A 17085-nucleotide genomic window follows, 5' to 3' on the forward strand; every position below is an offset into this window, starting at 1 on the left:
AAGCCCTTCTCCCACTTTTGAGATCCTGAGCCAATAAACTTTACAGGAGATAAAATAATAGAATTTTTTAATAAACTTTTTTTTCCCCCAAAACAATGTCTGTTGATCTTCACCCACACAGGGGCCATGGTGGAGAGGAACGTTCTCTCCAGGCACCCTCAAAAGTGTCCAGGGTAGACTTAGGAGAAAAGTATTTCTCCAGTGTCGGGAAGTTGAGGCGAGGGGCGAGGATAAGCAGAGGCCTGGGGCTGGCCTGACGTCCCCCCAAAGGGCTCCGGGTAGCGGCGCCCTTCCAGGAGCTTACGAGGGCTCTGCTGGTGGACGCTGCTCCGCAGACAAAGCTCCTCTCGAGTCTACCATAGGCGCTGGAGGACGGGGTCCGCGGCGGCCCGGGGTGCCCACTCAGCCTCGGGATGGGCACGGGTTGACGGCCGGAGATGGGGAGAAGACCCTGGCCATGTCTTCGGGTGGCTGGGCCACCAGATGTGCGCTTCGGGGGCTGCCATCGGCCGGCGGCCCGGGAGGCGGGGAGAGGTGGCCGGATCCCTGGGGATGCGAGGCGCGGGGAGAAGACAGGCCGCCAGCCCGCGGTGGGGACTGGAGACGGAGGATGAGGGGCGGGGGTGGGGGGCCGGGGAGACGCCGGCTGCTTCAGTCTCAGCACCGCGGTCAGAGGTGGTGGGGCGCCAGGATCAACAGGCAAAGCAGCGGGGCGGCGAGCCCGGGAGCGCGCGCGGGGCCGCGGGAGTCCGGGGGCGCCTGGCAGGCGGCGCCGGGGCACGTCTGCTCGCCCCGCCGGTCCTCGCTGCCGTAGCCGCCCCAGTAGTCTTCCTCGGTAGGCGCGTCGCCACCCGGGCTCCCCCGCGCGTCTTCGGCGGGCAGGTCGCGGTAGAGGGTGGAGGGGTCGGCCGGCGGTGCCCCGGCCTCGGCCACCCCGTACAGGTGGTTGGAGGAGCTGTTGGCGCGCGCGCGGCCCCCGGGCCGCGTGGGCGCGGCAGGCGGGCAGGCCTGGAAGTCGGCCTCGCGGAGCGCGCGCAGGTCGCGGCCCCGGCGCTCGGGTGGCGAGGCGCACGTCACGTCGGAGCTGGACACGCGCGCGCGCTGGAACCAGGCCCAGAGCGGCTGCGCGCGGCAGTCGCACGCCCAGGGGTTGGCGTTAAGCCGCAGGAACTCGAGCGACGGCAGGTCGGCCAGCGCCTCGCCGGGCAGCGAGGCCAGGCTATTGTTGAACAGGTAGAGGATGGTGAGGCGGCCGAGGCCGCGGAAGGCCGCGCGGTGCACGCCCTGCAGCCGGTTCCCGTGCAGCAGCAGCCGGTCCAAGCTGCCCAGGCCGCGGAACACGTGCTCCGTGAGCAGCCGCAGGCGGTTCCCGTGCAGGAAGAGGTGGCTCAGGTTGGCCAGGTCCGCGAACAGGTCATCCTGGGGCCGGCATGGGGGAGAAGAAGACGGATGAGTGCGCCTGAGCCGGCCTCGGAGGGCGTTAGGGAAGGGCGGGGAGCAGCGTGGCAGACCAGGAAGGGGTCCGCCTTCTAGAGTCCTGGGTTCGAATCCTGCCTCCTCTAACCTATTTGTGCAGGGAAAGCAGTGTAGTTCTTATAACTTTGGGGTGCATCAGAATCCCCTGCGGATCCCTGATCCCCGCCCCGCCCCCCAGTTTCCGATTCAGCAGGTCTGCGGTTGGGGTCGGGGCAGGAGCCCTGAGATGCTGCATGTCTTCACGAGTTCCCAGGTGACGCAGACGCTGCAGGTGGGAGGGCCACACTTGGAGACGGGAACTTACGATTTGGTTGAGCATTTACCTTGTTTCATTTCATCTGCACATCTTACAGACTTCCTGACTCCAAATCCTGGCCCTACTATTAACTGACCCTTGAGCAAGTCACTCAGTATCCCTGTGACTCAGTCCTTCGTCTGTAAGATGTGGTTAAATGAAACAACAGGTATTGATATATGGGGTGGGCATTGCCTGAGTTAGCCATTATTGTGAACTTGGCCAGCAATATGTCTCCTCATCCGTAAAATGGGAATGAATGTACCTCCTCCTGGGTTTGTTCTGAACCTTAAAGACAATCCACGTGCGGATGAGATGGGTGAAGTCCGGGTTTAAATGCAGCTTTGCCTTCTTTGCAGCTGCGTTACCTTCCACAAGTTATTTAACCTGTTTCCTCAGTGTGTATAACTCAAAAGAACAACTCTTTCAGCAGACTGAGGAGGGTTACATGAGATCCGGTAACCATGTGGTACCCAGTCGGCACACAGACCACCATCAATAAATTATGGTTATTATGACAATGGGGGCTTCCTGGGTGGTCAGGGATAAAGAATCCACCTGCCAACGCGGAAGACAAGGGTTCGATCCCTGGGTCAGGAAGATCCCCTGGAGAAGGAAATGGCAGCCCACTCCAGTATTCTTGCCTGGAGAATCCCAGCCTGGTGGGTTACAGTCCACTGGGTCACTTTAGCTACTAAACAAGAACAACATTATGACAACAGGGTCTTAGAATTAGGTCCCATCCCCTGTCCTTTAACAGAGGACCTTCCTGGAGCCTGAAAGTTCTGCTACTAGGCTGGGACATTAAGGGGACCATGTCAGCTCCACCCCACAGGGACAGAGGGGCTGTGCCCCCTGCCCAAGGCTGGGGAGTCTCTGAATCGGATCCTATTAGTGCTGGAAGGGCCCTGAACTGTGGTTCCGGGAGCGGAAGGGTGGGGTGGGTGTGCTCCATGGAGGGGAGCTAGCAGGGGCCCAGGCTCTGTATTTTAGCCAGTTCACCAAGGTATTGGTGATGGGCAACCTGGTTAGGGAGTGACTGCTTCTGTGTGCACCAGCCCAACCTACCTTTTTTTACAGAGAGTACTGATACCCAGACAGATGAAGGGCTCGCCAGAGAGGCGGCCAGAGCCCCAGTCCTGAGGTACCCCCCCCTTGTGGAAGACACCACTGTGGTCCGCAGACACAAGGGGTCTGGTTCTGGGGGACAGGAGCATCCTACACCCTCAGTCCACCTCCCCCTGGATTCCCAGTTCCTGGCAGTGGCTCTACCACTGAGATGACCCCCCCAGCGGCCCCTCCCCGCCAGGCGCCGGGTCTCGGGCTCTCGGGCAGGGGGCGGGCGATGACTCCCAACCCACACCCCCCCCACCCCGCCTCCACCTTCCTGTGCTCCCGCGTTGTCTCGCCCCCTCCCATCTGGCTTCCGCCCTCTCCGCTACAGGAACCGCGGCTGCCAAGAACCCTCCTCTCGGCCGCACCGAGATCCGCTCCCCTCCACCTTGAGGCTCCCTGCCGCCCCCCCGCCCCGCTCAGGTCTCCCTCCAGGGGCCTCGAGCCTGGTCCAGCGGGCCCTGGCGTCCTTGTCTTTCTCTTCTCGGCTCCCCCAGGGCGGGGGCTGAATGCCTTCCACTCAGGAACACCTAATGAGCATTTCTCTTTTTAATGGAGCTTCAGCAAGAGTAAGATGGACCCAGAGATGCCGGGTCCAAGGATTGATATGGGAGGGAGGGGTACAGAGGGCATAGGTGATGGGCACTTCGGAAGCTTCCGGAGGTCCGGAAGGGGCGACCCAAGTTCAGAGACCCCAGGGAACTCAAGCACCCTTGACCCGCAGCCCCAGTTTTCCGCTACAGAATTCCCTGAATCCAGTCTCTTAGTCTTTCCTCCCGAAAGTCCTGCCCCTGCCCTTTCTGAAACCCAGCCTTGGGGGGTACCCCACCCCCACCCCCGCCCGATCCAAGCTGTTGCCAAATCCCACTGCCACTTCCTAGGCTGCAGCTCTCAGATGCAGCCCTTCCCCTCCCCGCTGTGAAAACGGTTCTCTGTGCATTAATAAGCTCTTGACTTTCACAGCCCTCGCCCTCCCCCACCACCCTCCCTCTCACCCCCTCCCTCTGGGCAGAGAGCATCTGCTAAAGTCATCCTCTTCCATTTCGGAAAAACCACATTTCCCTCGCAACACCCCCCTCCCCCCGCCCCGCCCCGCCTCAGCCGGTTCACAGCTCTCTGCATCCATTTGGAATCTCAGCGCAGCGTCCCTGCCCCCTTCCCTGGTCAGCATCCTGTTCTTAACCTTGCCTCTCCCCGGTCCAGCCTCCAATCAGCTGCTGGGCTGTGTGACCTTGGCAGCTGCAGGCACCTCTCTGAGCCTCAGTTTTTTTTGTTTGTTTTTTTTTTTTTTTTAACCCCCATCGGTGAAACAAGGGACTTGAGGTCGTTGATCATTAAGATCCATCCTCATCTGATATTAATGAGCAAGAGAGTCCTGGAATGTACCTCATTCATTCAACAAAGCTGCGCTGAGTGTCTGCTCTGTGCCAGGCACCCCCACGGATGGCTTCACCCATCTACCCCGGGAATCATCACCATCATTTGCGTCAGCAGCTGAGTAACTGAGCGCTTACCATGTGCCAGGCTCTGTGCTACACAGATCCCATGTAGTAACCGGATCCTCACAGCCCTGTGAGGCAGAAAATATTATCCTCCCCCTTTCAGAGATTAGGGGAAGGAGGCTCAGAGAAGGCAAGTGGCTGGCCTAGTGCAACGCCCAATAGGAAGTGACGTGCAGACGTGAACTCTGGAGCCAGGCCTCCGAACAGCTGCACTCTAGACTGAGACAGACCCGAGTGATTCTAGGCTGTGCTGCTCATGAGTTGAGTGGCCTTGGACGGGATGCCTTAACTTCTCTGAGCTTCGGTGTCCTTAGCCATTGAATGGGGGGAACGATGCTTACTCTGGACGGGGCTTCCCTGATGGCTCAGCGAGTAAAGAATCCGCCTGCAATGCGGTAGACCCCAGTTCGATCCCTGGGTTGGGAAGACCCCCTGGAGAAGGAATAGGCTACCCACTCCAGTATTCTGGCCTGGAGAATTCCACGGACTGTATAGTCCATGGGGTCACAAAGAGTCGGACTGACTGAGCGACTTTCACTTCACTTCACTGGACTGGGCATGCGGAGCCCTTTTCAAGCAGCATCCCCTTTAATCCTCACAACAGACTCCTGGGGTTTAGGGCATTGTCCCTGTTTCACAGATGGGTCCGTTGAGGCTCAGAGCGTTTAAGTAACTTGCCCAAAGCCACAGGGCAAATGAGATCTGCCTGATGGAAAGACTGCTCTTTTGTGGCACGCAGGCTGCTCTAATGATTCAAAAAAGGGTCCGTGTCTCTATCACGCAGTTCCACCCCAGTAGGAATGGTGCTGCAGGAGAGCAGGGACCCTGTCCTTGGTCACGTCTGAAGCCCTGGCACCCAGGATGCAGCCTGGCGTGTGCTCAGTGAGTTAGCTGTGAGCAAGGTGCCTGCCACGGGCTGTCCCAGGGCAGGGCATCCGGGAGAACCCTCAACCCCGTTTCCAGCTCCACCACCCTCCTCCTGAGACGCTGTGGTCCTCTTCCCTCCACCAGCGCGCCCCTCCTGGGCGGCCCAGCACCATCGCGGGTCACGCCTGTGCCCTGGGGACCTCACCCCTGGGCATGTGCCCCACCTGCCTGTGGCATCTCCCAGGCTAGTCTCTCTGGGCCGTTCACAGGCAGAGGCTGCCTCCTTCCCATTTGTGAAGGGCCAGGTGTTTCCTTCCCATGACGCCCGTGCCATTCAGGCCAGGGGCGTACAGAACCAGCACGCCCCATTTTAGAAGAGCCCAGCACCCCTCAAGGTGCCCCCTGCCCAGGTCGTTCCTGACCGCTGGCCCCGGCTGCCATTTGTGATGGCGGGTCAGGCTGTGACGACCAAACTGATTCAGCACGGGACTTTACAAATACGAGTTCATTGACTCCTTACAGCTGTTGATGGAAGGTATTCTTTTTACTAGTCCCATCTTAAAGTTGGGGAAACTGAGGTTCAGAGTCAGGGGCACCAACTTGCCGAAATCAAGTTGGAAAATAACAGAGCAAGGATGCAAACTCAGGTCTGCTGACCCTAGATTCCCTAACCTACTGGAGTGCAACTGGATGGTAGAGACACCTGGCTCTTTTTTAATCGTTAAAAAAGAGTTAATCATTAAAAGATTTGATCATTTTAAAAGCCTGCATAGTATAACCGATATATATTGATAAGGAGGTCAGGGTCTCAGTAATAATGGTTGTCACACGAGTAATAATTAGCAACAATAATAACCATAATAACCATAGTGCCCATATATTGATGTGGCCCTGTGCTAAATTTTATTTTCTCTTATTTGGCTGTACCATGTTGCACACGGGATCTTAGTTCCCTGACCAGGGATCGAACCTGTGCACCTTGAAGGGTAGTGCTAAGTGTTAAGCACTGGACTGCCAAGGAATTCCCTACATTTTAATCCTTACAAAACTTCTTGAATCAGTATTGATATGATTAAGTACTATCATGATTGCCAGAGAGGAAATGCACGTGGAGAAAGGTTGAGTAATTTGTCCAAAGTCACACGTGATCCAGGATTTGAACTCTGGTCTGACAGATTCTAAAGCATGTGCTTTCAGAAATAAGCCCACTCTGCTGCTTTTATGAGTGCCACACACCCCCCCCCCCCGCCCCCCGGCACCTGGTCAGACCCCCGTGGAGAGTTCTGAGTGATGCAAACGGCCTGAAATGTCATCAGATCACGAGGGTTCGAGCTCCGTGGGTCTTCCTGGTGGTGCAGCCTCAGAAACGTCATTCTGTGCCCCTGCTCCCCGCTTGCTGTGAGGCCTGTGATGCTGAGATCGCACAAGTCCCCAGGCACTGGGACAGTGTTTACGAGACTTTGGGACAAAGTCTTTGGGACCCTCGGTCTCAGCTGCCTTATCTGTAAGGAGGTGTGAACAATCCCCAAACAGGGCTGCAGAAATGAGATGAGGTGACCAAGTTAGGAAGAAAACCGTGAGGTGCCAAGTTAGGAAGGAAAAAAAAAAAAAAAAGGAGTGTTCTGGTACCCACCCGTGGTCTCAGCAGAATCCTTGAAGTTGACCCATATCTTCAGGATAGGCCCCAAGATGAGCCATTTCACCGAGACCAGTATTCAATGAGGCGGGTTTCTCTTTCTAAAATAGTATCTTAACAAGCATTTATAGCATGCTTACCGTATGCCAAGCACTATCTTAAGTGCTTTACAAATTATTCATGCACTTAACGCTTCTAAAATCCCTAGGAGATGGATGCTATGACTACTCCAATTTTACAGATGGGAAAACTGAGGCTCAGGGAGGTTATAAATGTCACACACTTGTAAATGACGGAGCTGACACCTGTCAAGTCCTTACCACAGCACCCGACACTTAGTGTGCCCGCTAATGGCTTCTTGTTTAGTCACTAAGTCCTATCCAACTCTTTGTGACCCCATGGACTGTAGCCCTCCAGGCTCCTCTGTCCACGGGATTTCCCAGGCAAGAATAGTGGAGTAGGTTGTTATTTCCTTTTCCAGTGGATCCTCCCGACCCAAGGATCGAACCCACGTCTCCTGCAATGGCAAGTGCTTTCTTTACCACTGAGCCACTAGGCTGAGGGCTAGTGGGCTGGTACTATTAGTATTTATGCAATGAATATGCTTGCAATGCAGGAGACCTGGGTTGGGAAGATTCCCTGGAGGAGGGCAGGGCAACCCACTCCAGTATTCTTGCCTGGAGACTCCCATGGACAGAGGGGTCTGGCGGGCTACAGCCCATGAGGTCACAAAGCGTCAGACACGACTGAGCAACTAAGCACAGCACACGTAGTAAGAATAAAACACAACATACTTTCCCGGCGAACGATCTATTTTACTTCCTGTCTCTCCCCACCCCTAGAATGCTCTCCACAAAGGCAGGACTTTCCTCTGTTAACACTGCCCTTTTTTCACCAGCAAGCACTTACTTGGTGCTCAATAAATGCTGGATTACTGTTGCTATCGTTACTGTCCCTGTGAGCATCAGATGCGCACAGTGCTGAGCAGTCAGGCCCCAGCCCGGAGCGGGGAGGGAGAAGGGCCGTCCAGGTGGGTGTGGGGAGAGGGTCGCAGCTGGAAATCCAGACGCCTGAAACTGAGAGGGAGGCTTTTCTCCTCGGATGGTTTGCAGGGCCTGCTATTGCTTCCTGGGGAAGCAGTGGGAGGACTTGACTGTCAGACAGTCAGCATAAGAACAACAGGGAACAATATTTAGATCAATAACAACAATAAATAACAATTACTGTTACTCCTTCCTTTTTCTGAGCATCCATTTCCCAGCAACTTCACAGCTCATTACCCTTTCTTGTCTCCTCCCATTGGGCTGAGACAGTAGGTTTTGGGGGATGGGATCTAGGAAGGGTAGGGTTTCCCCTGGTCTCGGCACCCAGTGAGCGGGAGCCTCCTGCGGGGTGCCAGCCGCAGTGGCTCTGCCCTCCGTGTCCCCCTGCCCGCGACGCGGGAGGGCGTGCGGGTGGGCGAGAAAAGCCGCCACGATGCCCCTCCGGGCTGCACTGCCCGCGAAAAGGCAGAGTCCCCCGGAAGGCAAGGGGGAGAGGAGAGATCACGGGAAGAGACACACACCTCCACCCAGACAGACTTGGGGGGGGTGTGTGTGGAGTGGGCGCGTGAAGGGAGACAGACAGAAGAGGCAGAGGCAGACAGACGGGGGAGGCGAGTCAGTGAGCAAGATGGAGAGGGGCTGCGAGGGAGAGACAGACAGACAGCGAGTCAGACGGGGGAGTGGGGGAGCAGAGAAAGATGGAAGGGACAAAGAAAGCCCTGGACCAGGGGAAGGAGCAGAAGCCTTCAGAGGGGAGGGAGATGCTGAGAAATGGAGGGAGGGGCTTAGACACAGAAGGAGGGGCCGGGACACGGAGGGAGGGGCCGGGACACGGAGGGAGGGGCGGGACACGGAGGGAGGCGGTGAGACACGGACGGAGGGGGCGGGACACGAAGGGAGGTGGTGAGACACGGAGGGAGGGGGTGAGACACAGAGCGAGGGGCCGGAACACGGAGGGAGGGGCCGGGACACGGAGGGAGGGGGCGAGACACGGATGGAGGTGGTGGGACACGGAAGGAGGGGCCGGAACACGGAGGGAGGGAGTGAGACACGAAGGGAGGTGGTGAGACACGGAGGGAGGGGGTGAGACACGGATGGAGGTGGTGGGACACGGAAGTAGGGGCCGGGACACGGAGGGAGGGGGCGAGACACGGATGGAGGTGGTGGGACACGGAAGGAGGGGCCGGAACACGGAGGGAGGGGGTGAGACACAGAGGGAGGGACTGGGACACGGAGGGAGGGGGCGAGACACGGACGGAGGGGCGGGACACGGAGGGAGGGGCCGGGACACGGAGGGAGGGGCCGGGACACGGCGAGAGGGGGTGGGACACGGAGGGAGGGGGTGAGACACGGACGGAGGGGCGGGACACGGAGGGAGGGGGCGGGACACGGAGGGAGGGGGCGGGACACGGAGGGAGGGGCCGGGACACGGAGGGAGGGGGTGAGACAGGGACGGAAATAGTGAGACACGGAAATGCTGAGCAACGGAGGCGCTGGGCGCGAGGTAGGGAGGGTCCCGGGGGAGAGAGGCGAGCAGGAGAGGACTCCCCTGTTCGCGTCCGCGCGCGCCAGGCTCTCACCTGTAGGTGGACCAGGCTGTTCTCCTGGAGGTAGAGGTACTGCAGGCTGACCAGGCCGCGGAAGATGGTGCCGGGCAGGCTGCTGAGCTGGCAGCGGTAGAGATGCAGCGACTGCAGCCGCTCCAGGCCCTGGAAGGTGTCCGGCTCCAGGGAGCGCAGGTGCCGGTTGTCGCCCAGGTCCAGCTCCTCGAGCGCCTGCAGGTGGCGGAAGGTGCCCGGGTAGATGGCCGAGAGGTTGTTGGAGAAGAGCCACAGGGTGAGCAGGCTGGGCCCGAAGGAGCCGGGCCGCAGCGCGCTGATGAGGTTGTTCTGCAGGAAGAGGCGCTGTGTGCCGGGCGGCAGGGCCCGCGGCACCGCCGAGAAGTTGTTGGCCTGGCAGCTCACGGTGGGCGGCGCCGGGTAGCAGGTGCAGAGCATGGGGCAGCGGGCGGCGGCGGGGGCCGCGGCCAGGAGGAGCAGCAGGACGCAGGCCGGGGGACCTGCGAGCAAATAGGCGCTAGGCGGGCTGCCGGCGGGCGGGGGTTAGCAGACCCCGCCCACCTACCCGAAGGGGACCTGCAGGCCTACGAGGCGGGTGGGTGGGGGGGGCGTTGGGCGGGCTTCAGGCGTGGGGGGCGGGTGGAGTGGGGTGCCAGCCGCAGGCCCGCCCGCCCACCTACCCCTAAGCGGACCTGGGCCGAGAGCCTTGCCTTCCTAGGTTGGGGGAGGCTGGGATTCGGGGTGCAAGAATTGCAGGAGGCCCTGGTCACTTCCACCGACTTCCCTGGTGGCTCAGACGGTAAAGCGTCTGTCTACAATGAGGGAGACCCGGGTTCGATCCCCTGGGTGGGGAAGATCCCCTGGAGAAGGAAATGGCAATCCACTCCAGTACTATTGCCTGGAAACCCCCATGGACAGAGCAGCCTAGTAGGCTATAGTCCATGGGGTCGCAAAGAGTCGGACACGACTGAGCAACTTCACTTTCATTTTCTGGCCACTTACACTTGGAGGCTCCTGGTACATTAAAATAAAATTAATTAATATTAATGCTCAGAGGACACTCTGATTATGTTGAAAGTTGTTTGATGAGTGGCCATCTACTTTCCTTCCCGTTTTCACTGTGGTGGGTCTGATGGTGACTCTGGTCTTGGGCCGGTTGTCAAGAACGGCCCAAATGTCAGGTATGGACCACTGCTATGTGGTCTGGGTGCTGGGGGGCAGCCCTATAGGACGTTCCATCCAGCAGGGGTCCCCAGCCAGGACCTAATGCCTGAGGCTCTGAAGTGGAGCTGATGCAACAATAGCAGAGATTAAGCGCAGGACAAACCTAACGCGCTTGCATCATCCCCAGACCACCCCCTCTCCTGGTCCATGTAAGAACCGTCTTCCACGAAACCGTCCCTGGTGCCGAGAAGGCTGGGGACGGCGGCTACACGGGGCTTTAGCAGCAGCCCTGTCCTCTCCGCATTAGATGGGCAACACTCCTCCCCTCTTACGAGAACCAGAAGGTCTCCAGGCATCATTGCCAGTATCACCTGGGAAGAAAAACTGACCCCATTTGGGAACAGGTGGAGCTAAACCGAGGCCATCTGTGAGTCTAACGACCTCTGGCCCCCTGGTGACCTCGGGCCTCCTTCCTCACCTCTCCACCCTGGAAGGGCTCTCAGGGGCCAAGGGCAGGGGGTCTCTCCTTGCAGCCAGCAGCCACTGCAGGAGAGTGGGGGTGGGTGTCCTGGAAGGAATGCCGCTTCTGGGCCCTGCGCGGGCAGAATCAGCGCCCCGAGGGGGACAGCCCAGGAACCTCACTTTACACCCCAGGCTCTTCTTCAAAGTCACTTAAAAAAAATTGTGTTTTTTCAAAGTAACTCTTGAAGCTTGGCTATGATTCAGACAGAGAGGCAGGCCCAGGGGCTTGGGGGCTAAAGAGTCACATCTAGACCCCCACGCCCCCAGGCGCCAGTGGGGCGGTGGGCCCCTATCCCATCCTGACCCTGGCCTTCTGACCCTCACTGCCGCTGAGAAAGTTCTGGAGCCACCTTGACCTCTACCCTTGATCCTGGCTTCACGACGACTCTTGGGATTTTCTTCTGGCAGGTTTTGCAGCCCCCAAAGGCCAGATGCTTATCCTCTGGGCACACAGGGAAAGGGCATGCTCTGCTCCAGGCAGTGTGCTAGGCCTGGGAAGGCCGAAGACCCGCTCCCTTGGATGCAAGGATCTGAGATCCTGGGCCCTGGGGTGGGGGGGAGAGCCTGAGGGGGTCCATGCCTTCCGGTGACCCCTGGTGTCAGAGGCGTGAATGCGTGTGTGAGCCACGTGCTCCGTACATGTAGCACTCCTGGGCCCGGGGTGGCACACGGAGTGCACACGGCGCACACACACAGGGTGGCATACAGCACACACACACATGGGGTGGCACATGGTGCACACACAGCATGGCACATGGCACGTACATGGAGTGCATACGGCACACACAGGGTGGCACACGGCACACACATGGAGTACACACGGCACACACACACAGGATGGCACACAGCACACACACATGGGGTGGCACATGGTGCACACACGGGGTGGTACACAGCACACACACATGGGGTGGCACACAGCACACACACACGGGGTGGCACATGGTACACACACGGGGTGGTACACAGCACACACACGGTGTCCACACGGCACACACACACACGGTGTGGCACACAGCACGCACGCAGGGTGGCACTCGTCACACACACACGGAGTCCACATGGCACACACACACAGGATGGCACACAGGGTGCAACACGGTGCACACATGACACATGGGGTGGCGCACACACGGGGTGGCACACAGCACACACACACACACGGTGTGGCACACGGCACGCACGCAGGGTGGCACTCGTCACACACACATGGAGTCCACATGGCACACACACACAGGATGGCACACAGCGCGCACACACGACACACACACGGGGTGGTGCACGGCGCACACACGGCGTGGCACACGGCTCACACGGGTGGTGCACAGCGCACACACGGCGTGGCACACGGCTCACACGGGTAGTGCACGGCACACGCCCCGGGACGGCACACAGACCGCGTGCGTGGAGCAGATGTCAGGAATGCTTGGCGAAGCCTCCTCCCTGGAGGACGGCAAAGGCACGGTTGTCCCCGGCTCCGGCCCCCAGCGAGCGTGCAGGCGTGTGCCTGCGACCCCCCGCGTGTGTGAGTGCCGGGCCCCGTGCGTGTGTGGGCCGGGTGTGATGTAATACTCAGTGACACAGCCGCCGCTGTTCCATTCGTTCACACCACCTCCGCGCTCCTGGCCCTTCTCACCCCTCCCCCGAGCGGCGTTTCACGATCACTCTCTCCTCCCAGGGTTTCTGGGAGCCACGTGGGTTGCAGGGGCGCGTCTCTTGCCACCAGGCAGGGGTGGAAGCCTGGGGGGAAGGGGGTTTCACAAGGGCTGGGCTTTGGGGCCCAGGACAGCGGCGCTCAGAGCCGGGCAGCCCTCCAGGCTCATCCGGGTTCTGGTTCTGCTGACCTGCCAGCCGGGGATCCGAGAGGCCCAGTGACTTGGCCAAGGTCACACAGCAGAGTGGGGCGAGCACTGGAGCGGAGGGTCCCCGTGGCTGGCCAGGGCCGTTCCCTTCCTGGTGGGCTCCCCCTCCGGCTCCCTTCCCCAAGGACTCGACACCAGAGAAAGCCAAATCCCTTGCTGAGCCCTTAATCCTGTGGCTGATCCATCACCTCGCAGCGTGTGTGTTCAGAAAGCCGCCAGCCACCACCCCCCCCCCCACCCCCTGTCCCCCCCAGGATTATGGAGCTCTTTCCCCAGCCTCCTGGTCGACTGTTCCCCCAGGAGAGGCAGAGGGAACAGGAGAACCCCCAGAGAACAGGGGGACAGAGAGAGCAGAGAAGCCCCTGGAGAGATGGGCCAGTCCCCAGGGCACCAGGGTCTCCTCCAGCCTGGGGTGGGGCAGGGGGCTCAGCAAGGACCCCCTCAGTCCCTCTAGCCCACACTTCCCTGCCCCCTGCTGGCCTCCGTCGCCCGCATCAGCCCCGCCCACCTCCCCGTGGCCTAGTGGTGGCCCCGCGGCCTCTCTGATGCAGGGCCCTGGGCAGGGGGCCCCCATGACAGCTGCCGCCTAACAGCGACTCTGTTGCCATTTCTGGCCCTGGCCGCCGCCATGCAAGGCAGCTGAAACCCAAGGAGCCTCATCCATAATTCAGGCTGTGGCTCACACTGGAAGCCAGGCGCAGGGGAGGCTGGGGGGCTCTGGGCTTCTCTGCCCCCAGGGCCTGGTGAGCGGTGCCTCTCTCCCCCCTCTTCCCCCCCCAGCCCCTGCTCTGGGTGTCCGGCTCACCACCCCCCTCCCTGCCCCCTGCCTCTCCCCACCAGCACTCCACCCCCACCCCGCCCCCGCCCAGGCCCCGCCTTCTCCCCCCGAGGACCCCAGGTCCACTCCGGGCTCATCTCATGCATCTCTGGTGACCACTGGGGCGAGAGGCACAGAATCTCAGAGCAGGACGGCGGACACCTCGTCAGCCATCAGGGGCTGACCCCTTATCTCAGTGGCCACGCCATCAGTGAACAGCCCAGGCCCTCACCCGAATCTCAGTCTGCCTTCAGCCCCTTTCTCCCAGGCTCCATCTGACCCCTTGCCACTATCTGGGCCAAGGAAAGCCCATTCCAACAGCTCCCCCCACCCTCTCTGCTCATGTCATCCTATCTTTTCTCTTTTTTATTTTTCACTGAAGTCAGTAGGTAGGTGATGCTCAAGTTGCAGGGGAGCATAGAGCAGTGATGGGCAGAAACCATCTGTGACTGACCACCTACTGTGTGCCAGCCACCGCATTTGGACACGTCTTTGTGCACAGAATCAACACAGCATCACCCCCGTGAGATCAAGATTCTGGACCCCATTTGCAAGCGAGGACAGGGAGGCTCTTAAACATGAAATGAGTTGCCTTGGGTCGTGCAGCTGGTACAAGGCAGAACCTGGATGGGACAAGTCCCTGTCTAAAGGGACTCTCTGACCTTTCTCTGGGAGACCCCACATCAGCCACGGAAGCCACCCCGTGTGTGAGAGTTGCTGGGCTTGGGGGAAAGCGAAGATGGAAATGGAGCCCAGGTGCACAAGGCCGGGCCAGCAGTGATGCTGGTTCTGTTTGCCTGTCCAGGGTCGAGGCGAGGGGGGAAGCCGGGCTTTCTGCAACTTTGGCTCCCTGGGCTCCAGGCTCTGGTTGTTCGAGGTGACATCCCATCCGGGAGGCGGGAAGAGAGGCCCCGTGTCCAGAAGATGCGTCCAGAACTGACCCGGGGAGGGAACGGAGAGAGATCGGAACATGGCACCGATCCCGGAAGACAGAGGGGCCCAGAGCCAGAAATGATCCATTCACCGCGGGCCCATTGTCAAGGACGCCGGGCGTCAAGGCTCCCAAAGTTCTAGGCCCAGGAGTCACCCTTTGGTCCAGAGATCGCTGCAAGAGAAGAAGCTGGAGGAGGAGGTGGGGAAGAGTGGCCCCAGGGAAAATGCTCCCTGGGGAGGGAGTCCAGGCCTGGGGTTCTGACACCCAAAAAGGCGGCAAAGGGCTGGGGCCTGCGGGCAGATGCTGAGGGGGTAGGGGCCGAGCAGGTGGGAGGCGATGGCGTGACGCAGGGCCCGGGACGCACTGGCGCGGGTGACGGAGGTTTAGAGCCGCCGCAAACAGCTTCTCACTCTGCCAGAATGTAACACCCCGAAATAAGCAGCCACGGTGGTGGCAGAGACGGCAGGCTCCTCCTCCTCCGACGGCCGGAGGGGCCCAGAGATATAAATGGCAGCGTGCGGTCAGCCAGGGCGCCCACCCATGGAGGCTGCCGCCCCACACCGGTGTCTCCCCCAAATCCCCCTCACAGCTGCCTCCCCACCCGGAGTCCGCAGCGCAGAGCCCGGGGCGCGGGGGCTGGCCCGCCGGCCACTCCCTGCGAGGAGCGGTGTGACGGGCAGGCGCTTTGGAAATGGAGGGCTCCCCACGTGGACGTGCTCACCAGAAGTCTCTTTGTCTCTCTCTCCCCTTCCTCTGCCTCCTTCCTTTCGGCCCTTCCCAGCCCTCGGGCCTGTCCTGATCAACCCCGACCGCTCTCTCCTTTCTGGTTTCCCAAACCCAAGCCTGGAGCTCACGGTCCCCTGTCCCTGACCCCGCACCTCCGTCCACCGCCCCGTCCTCCTCCGCTCGCGGGCTGTCTGCTCACACCCCGCGCCCTCGGCATCCCTAGATCGCAGTCCTCAGCGCCTTCTCATCCCTCCCACCCCCAGGAGCCGGGCCTTGACCCTAGTGGTCTGCCCCCCTCGCCCCTGACCCGGCCTCCCCTCTCCCCGCCCCCCCACCCCGTCCTCACCCGGGTCCCCCTTCCCTCCCAGCTTTCCCGTCTAACCTTTCTTCTGCCCCCTCCCTGCCGCCCTCCGCGGACCCCTCTCCATCTCTGGCTGCTCCTTGCCTGCCCCTCGCTGCCAGCCCCTTCCCAGCCCAGCCCAGCCCCCAGTCCCTGGCCCACACCCTGGTCGGTCGGCCACACCTGTCCGTGGAGCGATGCCCTTTCTAACGCACCCCCCACCCCGCGCTGTCCTACCGGGGAGGGCCGTTGGGGTCTCCCCCGCCCCCCGCGCCCCCGACCCTCCCAGACAGCGCCCTGCCCTCACCCACCGTCCCCCTCGGCGACTGGAAAGTGCTGAGGCACCCGGGGCTAGAAGTTGCTGAGTCGGCGCTGCCCGGCCGCCTGGAGCCCTCAGCATCGCCCGGAGCAGGTGGGGCCGGGACGGCTGGACCAGAGCGCCCACCCGCCCCGGCCCGGGTCCCCCCTAGCTCAGGAACGTCCCGCCCTGCCCGGCGGGCTCCGGGGGCGGGGGCGGGGCCCGGGGCTGCGTGCTTCCTCCCCCCACCCGCACGGCGGCCCCACCCGCGCGCCCTGGGGGCCGGGGCGTCCGGCTCCCCTCCGCCCGCGTGGGTCCCTACCTGGCAGCAGGCTCCCGAGCCCGGGCAGCATCTTGTCGCGACGCTCGGGGGAGGGGGGCGGCGGGGGGAGGGCGCCTCCACGGGCTCCCCGAGCCCGCCGGACGGACGGTGGGGGACCCCGCGGGGCTCCGGGAGGGCCCCGCGCGGCGTGGCCGGGCCGCGGCGCTCTACCCCGCGCCCCCCGGGCTGCGAGCCTCGGGAGCAGCCATCGGCCCCGACGGGGCGCAGCGGGGCGCGGCTGGGCGCGGAGGGCTAGGGCTGGCCGTAGACGCCCGGGGCCCGCGCCCCTAGGAGCGCAGGCAGCGCGCGGGCCCGTCCGTCAGTCCGTCGGTCCGCGCGCCCCGGCCGCTCGCCGAGCTAGAGTGCGGAAGGCGAGGCTGCTCTTCCCACCGCCTCCTCCCCGCGCTCGCTGGCTCCGCCCTCGCCTCCCGGCTCGCCTGCTTAACCCTTGCCTGGCCGCCAGGAGGCGGAGCTGCTCCCCGGCCCCCTCCCTTGTCTGGGGGGCCCGGAGGGCTGTGTTCGATCGCCCAGCTGGTGGAGGAATCCCCGCCTGAGGGGGTGTGGTCGTGTTCGGGAACCCCGTGAACTCGCCCAGTTCTCCCCCCACCG

General features: G+C 61.4%; 1 protein-coding gene across 2 annotated transcripts; it reads right to left on the reverse strand.

Annotated features, from left to right (window-relative positions):
* Window positions 1-50: 50 nt before the first annotated feature.
* On the reverse strand, window positions 51-16862 carry RTN4RL2 (reticulon 4 receptor like 2). Of its 2 annotated transcripts, none has more exons than XM_025266022.3 (3): window positions 16477-16862; window positions 9513-9991; window positions 51-1419 (listed from the first exon to the last, which is right to left on the reverse strand). In XM_025266022.3, exons 1-3 carry the CDS (start codon window positions 16505-16507, stop codon window positions 670-672), a joined length of 1260 nt encoding a protein of 419 aa, XP_025121807.2. In that variant the 5' UTR covers window positions 16508-16862; the 3' UTR covers window positions 51-669. The 2 variants fall into 2 exon arrangements, with proteins under 2 accessions (XP_025121807.2, XP_044785031.2); XM_044929096.2 differs by lacking the exon at window positions 16477-16862 and adding an exon at window positions 16168-16401.
* Window positions 16863-17085: the final 223 nt, after the last annotated feature.

This window comes from Bubalus bubalis, chromosome 16 (genome assembly GCF_019923935.1).
Source record: "Bubalus bubalis isolate 160015118507 breed Murrah chromosome 16, NDDB_SH_1, whole genome shotgun sequence".
In the NCBI taxonomy this organism is placed as follows: domain Eukaryota; kingdom Metazoa; phylum Chordata; class Mammalia; order Artiodactyla; family Bovidae; genus Bubalus; species Bubalus bubalis.

What these genes read in the sequence shown, in the direction of transcription:
- RTN4RL2 (XM_025266022.3), bottom strand. Translation starts at nt 16,507, where the DNA reads ATGCTGCCCGGGCTCGGGAGCCTGCTGCCAG. An exon ending in GCTCGGGAGCCTGCTGCCAG is followed by an intron (nt 9,992 to 16,476) that starts GTAGGGACCCAC and finishes ATTTGCTCGCAG; the next exon opens with GTCCCCCGGCCTGCGTCCTG. An exon ending in ACAGCCTGGTCCACCTACAG is followed by an intron (nt 1,420 to 9,512) that starts GTGAGAGCCTGG and finishes TGCCGGCCCCAG; the next exon opens with GATGACCTGTTCGCGGACCT.